At 48.5% G+C, this 12,946-nt stretch overlaps 1 protein-coding gene across 3 annotated transcripts in view; it reads left to right on the top strand.

Annotated features, from left to right (window-relative positions):
• ALPK2 (alpha kinase 2) overlaps nucleotides 1-12,946 on the top strand; it is an 87,683-nt gene that overhangs the window by 51,682 nt on the left and 23,055 nt on the right. For all 3 annotated transcript variants that reach the window (XM_067698950.1, XM_067698953.1, XM_067698952.1), the window contains exons 6-7: nucleotides 1,570-1,844; nucleotides 3,339-3,427. In XM_067698950.1, the coding sequence (XP_067555051.1) occupies nucleotides 1,570-1,844; nucleotides 3,339-3,427 (364 nt within the window). The remainder of the gene's footprint in view (nucleotides 1-1,569; nucleotides 1,845-3,338; nucleotides 3,428-12,946) is intronic.

Consider the following 12,946-nt stretch of genomic DNA (forward strand, 5'->3'; position numbering starts at 1 on the left):
TAAAGCATTTCCTGTATTCTCTCAGAGGTCTTGGGGGCAAAATTGTTCATCAATCATGTAACTAGAATTAAGATTTGGGTTGTATAAGTAGCATTCCCTCTCCATTTCATTACCTAATTCTAAAATTTAACTTAAACTATACTCTTCTCTATAATTTTCTCGTTCTATTACTTAGCTCTTTCACAGATTTCATCCTATCTCCTTTAAAATTTATGTGGGAAAATGTCCCATTTACCTACCTGCTTGCCTGTTCCTCTGCCCCCATTCTCTCTAAACCCCAAATAGGTTAGTCTTCAGGGGCATTCTGCTAGCCCTTGTGAAAGAGTTGCCTTGGAGCAACTCTCTGAATACTCTTTCACTGACACTTTCACCTCCTTTTTCTATTTGAAAATCCCCTACCTGCCTCCTTTCTTTCTGACAATAACTAGGTCTAGACACTAATCAATACTCTTTAAGAACAGTCTGTTCCCTTATACTTTTAACTAATCCCATTGGTCATAGGCTGCCCTTAAAACATATGATTGGAAAATATTTTTCAAAGAGAAAAACATTTTGCTAAATATTCTAAATAGAAAGGTGAAGTGGGATTTTCACACAACCAGATCGATGATGTCTATCTCAGAAAGATGAGTTTTCATCGACTTTTGAGGAGTGGAAGGTGGCTTTTTTACAATCTAAACAATCTTATTTCATTGAAAGCCATCTTATTTTCTTCTCTCAGCCAATCAGAAGTCTGACTTGGTCATCTCTAGTGTAAAACGCAACGTTCTGATCGAATTGATTGTCATCTGAAACACATGCAGAATCAACTCAAACAGCTGATAGAAAACTCAGTACTTTTTACAAGTAGATCCAGAATGATTCTACCTTTTTTCAACTTCCCTTCAGAGGGAGTTCTTTTTACTTGTTTTGGTTTTTTCCCACTTATTTCTTATGACTACCACAGTCATTCTTTAACAGAGGCAGTATCACCTCCAAGAGGACAAAACTGGGTCTTGGGGAGGCAAAAGAAAACTTATTTTTGTGTGTTAAGCACAGATAGCCATACCAGATACACAGTACATCTGTGGTATTAAAATTTTCTGTGGAGCAACTGGGGGGGAAAAGACTAAAAAGAATCCTTGCAGAAGTCAACAATGGAAAAAAAAAGATTGGGAAACATTGATCAGCAGATCAATGATCTAGCAGATCAGTCTTACAACTGGTACCTCCTCCCTCTTCTACATTTCATCTGTCTTTTCAACTTGCCTTGAATCACCTTGCATGATTCTGTTCACGTTTTCTGGGTCTGTCTACAGTTCCTTTCCTGGGCTCCCCAGTTCTGTTCCCCCCTCATCCAATCCACGTCTGTTCCCCTCTCCTCCGATCCACTGGGGCCTCACCTCCATCTTCTACATCCTCAGTGAACCATCTCCCCTTCGAGCTATGCCTCTGTTGGGAGTTAGCGTGGTTCCCCCTCCTAGATTCTGTAGGCCAACCTTGTCATTGTCCCTGTGTGGGAATGCTCGCTAGCCAAGGAGCCGGATTGGGGGATGTTCCTGTCCAACGGAAGTTGTGTTATATCTTTAGTATACGAAGAGATTGAATTCAGCCAACTCATCTTCGGAGGAGACTTCCTCAGCGACAGCTACTTCGGGGGCCGTCTGCGCGGTCAGATCGCCACGGAGGAGTTGCACTTTGGGGAAGGGGTCCACCGGAAAGCCTTCCGCAGCAAAGTGATGCAGGGCCTCACGCCAGTCTTCAAGCCCGGCCACACCTGTGTGCTCAAGGTGCACAACGCCGTTGCCTACGGGACCAGAAACAATGATGAGCTCATTCAGAGGAACTACAAACTCGCCGCCCAGGTGGGTCCAACTGGCCTGAAAGTGCTGCTTGAGGTGTGAGACGGACCCATGATACCCTGAGATGAAAATCAGACTCAGAATCGATGGGGGTGTCTCCAAGAGGGTGTCTCTCTCCCTCTGGGGCATGTTTATGAGGGAGTCACTAGATTGAGGCTAAATGCTGGAGATCACATCTCAGCCTCTGAATGATTTCTTGGCCTCGTGCCAGCCAGTTGGGACTAGTCTATGTCTGGGGGCGTCTCACCAGTTCCTACCTGGGCTGGGATCACTTCTAGGAAGCCTTCCTAGGAAGCCCCATCAGACCCCTAGGGGTTTGAATCTACCTGGACTCAGAATGACATGGGAAGTGGGGTGTCCAAATTACAGTGGATGCCAGGATTCCCAGGGATCTCAAGGACAGCCAAAATCAGCGGTAGTTTCTGGAGTGTTTCGGTTTGTTTTAGGGAAAAGGAAGGAGGGTGGGAATATTCAGAAGGGTTAACATTTGTCCTGTTTCCTGCCTTCCTGAGTTAGGTTCAATGTCCACCCATCAGCTATGAAGGGAGATTGACCCAAGTCTCTACCTAAGTTCCCTCCTGTGTTACTGAGTCGTAGGACCCTTGAGGCAAGAGGGGAGGGAGGAAAACACGATCTTCTCCCCCTGCATCACCAGCCCTCCCCCACCCCATCCATGCTTTTCACTCCATGCCAGCGCTGGCCAAGCTTTCAGGAGAGCTGGGTCTAGCTCTTTCACAAACTAGGTGCGTTCTGAATTTTTTTTTTAACCTATAAAACGAATAAGCTAGACTCAGATGAGTCTCTTGGGTGCTCTCAAACACTGTCCCTCCACGGTCATCTCAGATGTGGCAATGCCGTGTGGGACTTAGTACTCATGAAGGCAACCCCTCTTCTCTGAGCACAGGCTTTGGCAATTGTACTCCTTTCTCCTCCTTTGTTCTTCTCTTTCACTGAATATTCCTTCCATTTCAACTACCATCTGGCCCAGTCATGGAAAATCCCCCAGACTCCAGCCTCCCACTTAGGAAAAGCAAACTGGATTCTGCTTTCCACTCTGTAGGGCTTTTCTAAGCCAACAATCTTGGCAAGCTGTTCATTGCTTATAGCTCAAGTTACACCTTTGAAGAAGAACCTCAGATGGGGTAGCTCATGGGAAATCCAACAGTTCCCGTGCTCTATCTGACATCCTGCCCAGGGACCAGTCCCCTTAGCTCAGGGGTGAACTTCAGCCATGCGGGTTCTAGAAATTTCATAGTTCAGGGACACCTAGCCCTAGAGACCACTTGACCTTCACCCGGATGGTTCCTTCAGATCTCAGAGCTCCTCTGCAAGTGGCCAACTGTAGGCTACATTCACTGTTGTTTCTGTGCCCCCAACGAAGGGATGGGTTTGGAAATCCATTGGCTTAACCTATATTGGGAAATTTGAGCCTTACCGGGCAATGCTCTCTGAATTTCTTCTAATCACTGGGCTTTCCCATGTACTTGGGTGATCTAGGAGTGCTACGTTCAGAATACCGCCAGATACTACGCCAAGATCTACGCCGCTGAAGCACAGCCTCTGGAAGGCTTTGGAGATGTGCCAGAGTGAGTATGATTCCCCCTTGTGCCCCCCCTCCTCTAATTTGTTGCGGGACTTGCGGGGCACTGAGGGATGAGAGGGTGAGGAGAAACAGTAGGACACACATTTCAACTGTTGTCTGTCTGTAAGCTCTAAGAGGGCACACACAGCTGCTATCCTGTTCTTCACTGAGTCACCAGAGGCTTGCAGAAAAAGACTTGCTAGATATTTCAGTAAATGTGTGTATGGATGGAATAATTAAATAAATGCATATACCATGTTAAATAGAAAATGTATCTACTCTCATGGGTATTACATTGTCTAAACCATAAACAAATAGAACAGGAGTCCTGTGATGAAAATAAATATGGTGGTGTGTCAGGGAAGAATGAGCTGGGAGATCAGGAACATAGGAGCATAGTACCCGATTCCTGGAACCCTACAGAGGTAAACTACACTGACTTTTATCCACTCGTTGACTAAATATCGATTGGCACAAGCATATGTTGGGGTGTCTGGAGCTTGTATTTACTGATCTGCTTATCTGGTTGAGATCATAAAGGGGAAGAGAAAAGGCTGTGCCAGTGCACGGTGGAAACTTCAGACAGACCAGTCATTTACATATGAGTAGAAACTGGGAAAGGAGAGGAAAGAAGGAAGGGACTCTTGTCTGCATTATCTCTGTTAACTCACGAAATGGAAAAAAAAAACAACCCTGAGGTGGTATGTTGGACACACCATGTATAAAGTCTAATGCTTGCTGTTCTTCTCCAAGAAATGCTTAACATACTTAGTATACAAACAGTTCTCAGCAACTTCAAGAAAAATTAACATAATGCAAAGAAAACCACTTTCAATTGCGTTTCTGTTAAGTACGCTAAGACGGCAATCTGGACTGGGTTGTCATGAGAACTCGTCCTGTTCTTGTTTCTCTAGCCCCCTCTTCCTGCTCTGTCCTCTTCAGTTCCTCCTTGAGGAGGAAGAATCCACCCGTAATCTGTCCACCAGGCGTGGAGCCACAGCGCCCTCCCGCAGGGGCACACCCAAGCTTTGTGCAGCTTGACTCATTACACAACTTGGGGGCTTTTCTAAGGAAAAGAACACAATTATGAATATCAAGACGTGTCCGGGGACTTGGAAAGGGTCTGTGCGGGTGAAGGACAAGGGCTTAATCAGCTTCCGAGTAAATCTGTCACCGCCCTGGAGACAGATGAGGATGTTTTGGTATCCAAGTACGTTTCCTTCCTTACTGTGGGAGGATTTGTGAACTCATGGACGAGGACAGTACATGGAGGAATAAGGGTCCAAAAAAGGGCATCTGTGCCTGATTCCATGTTCACCGAACCAAAATCAGGATCCTATACTGGAAACACACAGCATTCTTTTTTTTTTTTTTAACTTTAAAAACTTTTGAAACAAAAGTTGGTATAACACCTGTATATTTTGCACCTCATTGACCAATTGTTAATAGTTAATTCAATATTCTTTCTGTAGATTCTGTGTACATATTCCTATATAACCACAATAGCTATCAAAACCAACACATTTAACATTGCTATAGTATCACCTAATATCCAATCTATATTAAAATTTCCCCAATTATTCCAAAACCACCCTTTTTACTAGAGGAACTGTAACTTACCATTCATTCCAGGACACTTAAAAAATTATGTATAAAACTTAAAGTAAAAATAGACATCTTAAGTGCATAGCTCTGAATATTTACATATAGCTATGTCTAAGAGACTGCTACGCCAAACAAGGGGGTCTCTTAATTATGCCGGGACAACAGGTATAATCAGGACTGATTGCTTCCTTGTGAAGCGATGCATATTACATCTTTTTGGCAAGAAGATTGTCAGTGATATACTGTGTCACATCAGAAGACACATTTCTGTTTGAACCATTCCTGGCGATGATAGGTTTGAATATTGGTTAAGGTGAACATAACCAAGTTTCAAGTTTTGTCTATAAGCGCCGTCTTCCCCAGTGTAGAAACTTATCGGAGGCCCTTTCAGGTAAATTAATTCCATTCAGTGAGTTCATATTTGTAAAATGTCTCATCTCCTTCCTTCTCTGCCCTCTTAGGGCCGGGGCTCTTTGCAGAGAGAGCCACTTCCACCGTGGCTTCCTGTCAGGTAGTTCACAGGCTTTTTTTCCCCCATGCAACGGCCAGGCTGTGTCCCCCTGTAAGCAGGAAGCGTGGAGCGTGTGGAGCGGCCCACAGTTCTGCTGTCAAGGGGCACCACGGAGTGGACTGTAGTCACTTCTCTGTCGTTAACTATCATTATAGCTGAACCCTTTTTCCGGGTGGTGTAGCCTCACCGCGGGCTTTTCGCTAATGCTTGATTCCTACGAACACACTCAGGGCGCAGCATGTGGTTCCCCCAGGTGTTGGGTGGAAAATTGCCGGCAGGAAGGGAGAAGAGTGCAGAGCCCCTCCTCGGTTTTTCAAGAACCTAAGCCTGTCCGGCATGAAACTGTAATGAGCCCAGCCCAGCCCTAGTGGGGGAGCGGGGAGACTTCGCCCGTGGACCACGCACCACCTGACCACACCGGCCTCCTGTGATTCCGCTGAGTCTGTCTTCTCGGCCCGGCTACAGTTCTGCTCCAGGAAGCAAGCACAGCCTCTGTGTCAGCAGTTGACACGATTGTATTAACTCCCTCAAGGAGAGCAGTAGGTCTTCAAGGGCGGGTGCCCCCTCCTCAGGAGGAGCAGCCACTTTAGGAGAATTGGTCCCATCAAAAGACATCTTTTTATCAGCACTTTCCAGAGGCAGCTCCCCCTTGTCTATCTTTTGTCTTCGGCATGCTGATAGGATCCTGGCCTCTTCTGCTGTGGCAGGAATGCTTTTGGAGGAAGGTGAACAGCTCACAGGGCTGCTTCTGTCCGTCTCACTTCCGGCCTCTGGTTCTCGGTGGTAATCGCTGGTGCCAAGCCTGCAAAACGTCTTGGTGAATCAGGCTGACGGCGTGGGGGGGGGGGGGGGGGGCGGCAGGTTAGAAGGTAAGGGAGGTATGGGTGTCTTCTTCTGAGGTCTTAGGCTGTCACAACACTGTGGCATCTTTTGTGGACAGGAAGCTTTGTCATTTTTCACAGATCATTTCTTTGGGTCCCCTTCGCCGAGTCTGCCTGTGTATTTGGTTCAGCAGAAGCCCCCGTCCCTCTGCCGCTTCTGCTGACGTCGATTTGAATTTGCAGCTTGCATGTGCTTTCTGTGACTCTGGAGTTCCTCTCCTGTTCGTTTGCTCTCTCCGTTTTACCAAACTTGACTTCCTTTCTGAGCACGAGGACTCTCCTTACTTCTGAAACGGCCCCTGGCCTAAGGTCCACGCGGCTTCCTCAAAGGCCTCTGTGCCTGAAACCACGTTAGCAAAGGTGTAAGTGAGCGGGGTTTGAGAGGAGAGGGCACGGGGGGGGGGGGCGCGTGTGTCTCTGGAGGGGTGGGGATGATTCGGACGCCCACCCGTCAGCCTCTAGATGCTCCGCTGAGCAGGGAGGACGTGCAGGGCCACGGAGACGTGGCCACTTGGCAGATGGCTGTAAGGGGAGGGGCAGAACAAAGCGGGGAGGGCCTCAGCTTGATCCCTGCACGGAGGCAGCCAGTGAGGGGAAAGGGCTCCCAAGCGGCGAGCCAAGGGAGGGCGGCCAGCGGGTTCCCCGCCATGCCTCAGGCTCCTCTGCAGATCCAGGGCGCGAGGCTGGGTGGTTGGCCTGCCAGGGGTGGGGATGTGTTTATTTCCAGACCGCAAAGCTGGCCCTACGCTTCCCTTTTCTGGGCGGGTGGGTCTAGAAGAGAAAACCCTCCGCATTCCGGCAGCTTCCGGTTTTGAATTTGTGAATGACAGTAGAGTCAGCGTTCTTCATGCAAAGGATCCCCCTGGGCAGGGACCATGCCTAGTTACCACCCTGAATCACGGCCAGCTCCATCTCTGGTTTTTAGGGCTACGGAACGAATAAGAACCCAGGTCAACCCTGAACACCCTTTTGCCCTGCGGCAGGGTCAGTGGCCAGCTGTCTTCAGGGCGTCCTCAGGAGGCAACCTGGATGCCCCAAATCCTGCAGAAATGACCAAGTTGTCAGAGGGAGGCTGGGGACACCCCAGGCTGATTTCAGGGGTGCTGGGAAGGGCCCTCTGCCCCAGGTGGGCCCACCAGCCCACTGGCTAATACTTGACATTTCTTTGATAAAAGAAGACACAAACGCTTTCATCCTAGAAGTAGAAATAGTGCTTAAAATGACTCCCGCCGTGATTAGTAATCAGAGAACGTTGGTGTTTGAAGGGTTGGCCACTTGGTGTCTCAAAGGACATTGTCCTGGTCCAGAAATGCTCCCGAGAGAGATGGGGCGGGAAAGGAGGCATCCTCCTCACATTTTCTCAAGGAAATACTCGTAAATGGCAGAGGAGGATAAATATGTTCCCTTCAAAAGCTCTGGGGGCTTAATCTGAAGTAATCTGCCTGCAGAGTCGTTTCTTTGAAATGTTACCTTTTGTGTCTTTAAAATTCACTTGAATTTTGTATTCTTCCCTCTTTGTCTGTTTAATATAAAAATGTTTTCCCAGCAATCTTTGACTCAGACACCTGTGTGTAGCCTCCAGCTGAACTCCCAGGAGGAGGCAGGATGTGGGTGGAAACAGCACAGGCCCGGATGCTCTCCACGCTCTGGGAGAATCCGCTCTGCTCTGTTCTCACCCCTGGGGAAGCAGGCGGCGCCCTGTGGTGTGAGTGCAGACCCGGCCGGGGTGCCCAACTCAAGCCTCACCCTCATCTCACTGGAAAAGGGGACTCACGTCCCCACAGAGAGAGAAATGATGGTAGTGTCTGTGGTAGTATTTTTGAAGGGAGAAAGGAGGCCACCGGCCCTGCTGCCCCCATGACTTTTCCTAAGCTTGGATTTGGTTGCTGAGTGTTGCAGAATTGTTCTATATCTTTACCCGTAGACATTCTGACGCAAAACCTGGGCCACTTCTGAGGCCTTTTCATGATAGGGCTCTGTGTGGTTTTACTAAGAGAACTGGCACCAGCCATTCCCCTCCCCAACCCAGGTGACCATCACTGGACGCAGGTGACTGTCACACCATTAATGTTTTTTTGTGCGTGTGTGTGGCACTTAGACCCTTCCAGAAGCCTACTTTCTGAGCCTTTAAATATATCGACAGTAGTTAGGGGCCTGCATTAGGGACTTACACCTATTTGTTTACCCATTTGACAAATAATCTGTATTAAAAATATTTTTTACATTCATGAACATCAAAAAATCAGCATCTTACCTTTTCCTTGGGGTGGCTATCATGATTTCTACTTTAAGTCCTTGAAAATGACATCTGTGTGATCAACAGTTAACTAGGTGACCTCTTCTCCGACTATCTACAAGTCTGTCAGATCAGATCCTGTATCAGTTTAATGGTTGTGACTGGGAGGGGTGCTACTGGCCTCTAGTGAGAAGCGGCCAGAGGTGTTGCTAAACATCCTACAATGCACAGGACAGCCCCACAGTGAGGAATTATCTGGCCCCAAAGTTCAATAATGCTGAGACTGAGAAACTTTGTCCTATATAAACATTCATTCATTTTTGCCAAACACTGTGCATGTACCACGCGCCAGGCTTTGTTCCACGCTAGGTGATGGGCACTTAACGAATACAAAGAAAACGCAATAGGTTCTTGCGCCTCACAGCCAGTGGGAGTGCAAGGCATGCAGGACAAAACCCAGTGTGCTGGGGCTTCCCTGGTGGCGCAGTGGTTGAGAGTCCACCTGCCGATGCAGGGGACACGGGTTCGTGCCCCGGTCCGGGAAGATCCCACATGCCGTGGAGCGGCTGGACCCGTGAGCCATGGCCGCTGATCCTGCGCATCCGGAGCCTGTGCTCCACAACGGGAGAGGCCACAACAGTGAGAGGCCCGCATACTGCAAAAAAAAAACAAAAAACAAAAACAAAAAGCCCCAAAAAACAAAAACCCAGTGTGCTGGCATGAAGTGCAAGGAGTTATGGGGACATGAAGGAGGTAGGGGGTCTGGAAAACCTCCCAGGAGGAGGAGGGTGTTGAAGAATGAGTAGGAGTTTGCCAGATGGAGAGCAAGGGTGGAGAACTGCCAGCAAAGGGAACAGCGTGTTCAAAGAAAGAAATGAAGAGCTGTGAAAGAAGGTTTTCAAGGAGATGGAAAATGCTCAGTAAATCTAGAGTACTGGCAGGGTAGAAAAAAGGGGGGCAGAGAAAGAGGCCAGAGGCAGGTTGGGGGTCAGAATGCAAAGAACCTTCAATGCTCAGCTAACGAGCGTCGAGGCGAGAGGGAGACAGGGGCTAACCAGAAGCTTTCAGCAGGGGAGCCTTGAGCAACGCAGCAGACACGTTGTTGTTCTTGTTGTTGTTTTTCGGTATGCGGGCCTCTCACTGTCGCGGCCTCTCCCGTTGCGGAGCACAGGCTCCGGACGTGCAGGCTCAGCGGCCATGGCTCACGGGCCCAGCCGCTCAGTGGCACGTGGGATCTTCCCGGACTGGGGCACGAACCCGTGTCCCCTGCATCGGCAGGCGGACTCTCAACCACTGCGCCACCAGGGAAGCCCCTGTTGTTTTTAATAGAGTTTAATCTTTGGAATAGTTTTAGGTTCACAGCAAAATTGAATGGAGGGGACAGATTTCCCATATCCACTCAGGCTCCACACATACACAGCCTCCCCCATTACCAACATCCCCCAACAGACGGGAACGTCTGTTATAATTGAATCTACATTGACACATCATTGTCACCCTAAGTCCACAGTGTACATTAGGGTTGTACATTCTGTGGGTTTGGACAAATGTCTAATGATACTATAACGTATGATAACTGTAATGTATCATACAGAGTAGTTTCATTGCCCTAAAAATCCTCTGTGCGGATGTGGCTCTTAGAGCTATCTGTCCGTCAGCAATGGATGTCCAAGGACAAGGCCCAGAGGCTGGACGTGGTGAGGCCAGTCTGAAAGTTGTTTCTGTTGCCCAAGAAAGAGGCAGTGACAGTGGAACTAAGCCATGGCCATGGGGAGTTTGAGAGGAAAGAATGGGCTTGCGTGACATTCGGTAGGTAGGTGTGTTTAACCAGACTTCATGGAAGGAGTAAAAAGGGAGAGAAGGTTGACTCTGAACTTGGGAGACTGGGTAGACAATGCCACCACTTGAAGACAGTATAGGCAGGGAGAAGACTCACGTAGGTGTAAGGCGAGGTGAATACTTTTGCGTGGGCCGAGTCTGAGGTGTGTGGTCTCTGTGGCCCATCAGACTGCAGCAATTCAATCATCTAAGCCTGGAGCGGAAAGAGAAGGGAGGCAGTGCGCTGGTTTGCTGGGCATCTGCAGACGAAAGATCACAGCAACGTGCAAGTGGTGGGCTTACCTGCGTAGAGTGCATAGAACAAGGGGAGGGAAGGACCAAGGATGGAAGCTGGAGAAACACGAACATGCAGGGCTCGGAGTCAGTGCTGAGTAGGGGCCGGCAAATGCTCAGGGGCAACGTCAGTGCAACAAGAGCCAGGAGGGGACACTGTCCCCAGAGTCCAGGCACGAGGGTGATTCTGGAGGGCAAAAGGGGTCAACACTGTCAGAAGCTTATTAGTTATCTATTTAATGACGTACCGTATTGGACAGGGAACTCTAGTCAATACTCTATTATGGCCTCTATGGGAAAAGAATCTAAAGAGAGTGGATATATGTATATGTATAACTGATCCACTTTGCTGTGCAACAGAAACTAACGCAGTGTTGTAAGCCAACTATACGCCAATAAAAATTAAACACACACTGTCAGATGCTGCGGAAGGGTCCTGGGGAATAATCAGAGGCCATCAGAATGGATGACCACAGCAGGCGGGGACTTTGGAAGATGAGGGGTAATGGGTCAAAGAGGGAATTGGAACTGAGGCCATGGATACAAATGGAGGCGCTCCTTTCAAGAAGTGAAGGAAACAAGGAAAATCAGAATGAAATCTAAGGTCAAAGTCCCCCCAAAGGAAGGGTGGTGCTGGTTGTTTTTAAGATGGGGAGACAAGAACATGTTTGTGACCTTGAGGCAGAGAGAAGAAACAAAAGAATTCACCTACAGAAGACAAAACTTGAGACCAGGGGTTGGCAAACGCTTTCTGCAAAGGGCCAGATAGTAACTATTTTAGGCTGTGTAGGTCCATAGGCAAAATCAACGCTATTACGTACATGCTTATGTAACAGTAAAGAAAACCAGTAGCTACAAATCTTTATTGATGAATTATACAGATTTCCGAATAGAAGAATGGAATTCTTTCTTTTTAAGTGGCATTTTGCTAACTTTTTAAAGTAACTTTGCTTACATTTGGGGTTCAGAGTTAGTGTTCCCTAAAAGCCAATCAATTGCAAATGTTCATCTGTAAAAACCATTCTTGTGGGCTGTATGAAAACAGGCATCTGACTGGAGCTGGTCCCTAGGTAACAGGGTGCTGACCCTGCTGTACACGTATTTTCCTGCGGTGAGTAGTGGGTGAGGTGGGTTCATGTATACCATTTCACAAGCTCTCATGCAATTTATTCCTCACCTGGTGACAAAAGGGAACGGGCAGTTGTGACACCAGATCTGTTCAGTGCTGGACTAACTGCATCTGGGAAGGGGTGGGGGGGAGGCAGAGCATCACTTGGTGGAACTCAGAAGCGTCAGGGAAGCCTCAGGCCAGGCCAGGTAGGGTGCAGAGAGGACCAGGACGTGGGACTCGGACTGGCTTGTGCGGGTGCGGATGGAGGGAGCCTGAGCTGTGGGTACCAAGCACAGGCGTGGAGTTGTTGGATGGCTTCTCCCTCTTGCCTCCCACTCTGCCAGCTTATCCCTCCTTAGTCTTCACAACTCAGGCCACACACACCTGGCTGCTGACTGTCTTTATTAGCTGGGAGTTGGGGGTTAGATGTCCCTCCTCTGGGCACCTCCCCAACGACTGCCCTTGGAAAGCAGGGACTGTGTCTCTCGTCTCCCCTCCCCTGAATCTTTGAGATCCTGGCACAAGCTATTCAGCAGATTTTTGTTGAAGGGAAAGAATGCAAAGGTAGAGTTGCCAATCAACTCTACAGACGTTGAGGTGGAGGCAAATGACTAGTTCAGTTTTAGCCGTGTTAAATTTTTTTTTTCTTTCTTTTTTTGCTGCGTTGGGCCTTTGTTGCTGTGCGTGGGCTTTCTCTAGTTGCAGCGAGCGGGGGCTACTCTTCGTTGTGGTGCGCGGGCTTCTCATTGCGGTGGCTTCTCTTGTTGCATGGGCTCTAGTTGCGTGGGCTTCAGTAGTTGTGGCACGTAGGCTCAGTAGTTGTGGCACGTAGGCTCAGTAGTTGCGGCACGTGGGCTCAGTAGTTGCGGCACGTGGGCTCAGTAGTTGTGGCTTGCAGGCTTAGTTGCTCTGCGGCATGTGGGATCTTCCTGGACCAGGTCTTGAACCTGTGTCCCCTGCATTGGCAGGCAGATCCTTAACCACTGTGCCAGGGCAGGGAAGTCCTGCCATGTTAAATTTGAGACGGCTTTTAGACATCAAGTGTAGATGGAGAGTAGGCAGCTGGA

The sequence above is a fragment of the Pseudorca crassidens genome, chromosome 12, assembly GCF_039906515.1.
Source record: "Pseudorca crassidens isolate mPseCra1 chromosome 12, mPseCra1.hap1, whole genome shotgun sequence".
Taxonomy (NCBI): Eukaryota; Metazoa; Chordata; class Mammalia; order Artiodactyla; family Delphinidae; genus Pseudorca; species Pseudorca crassidens.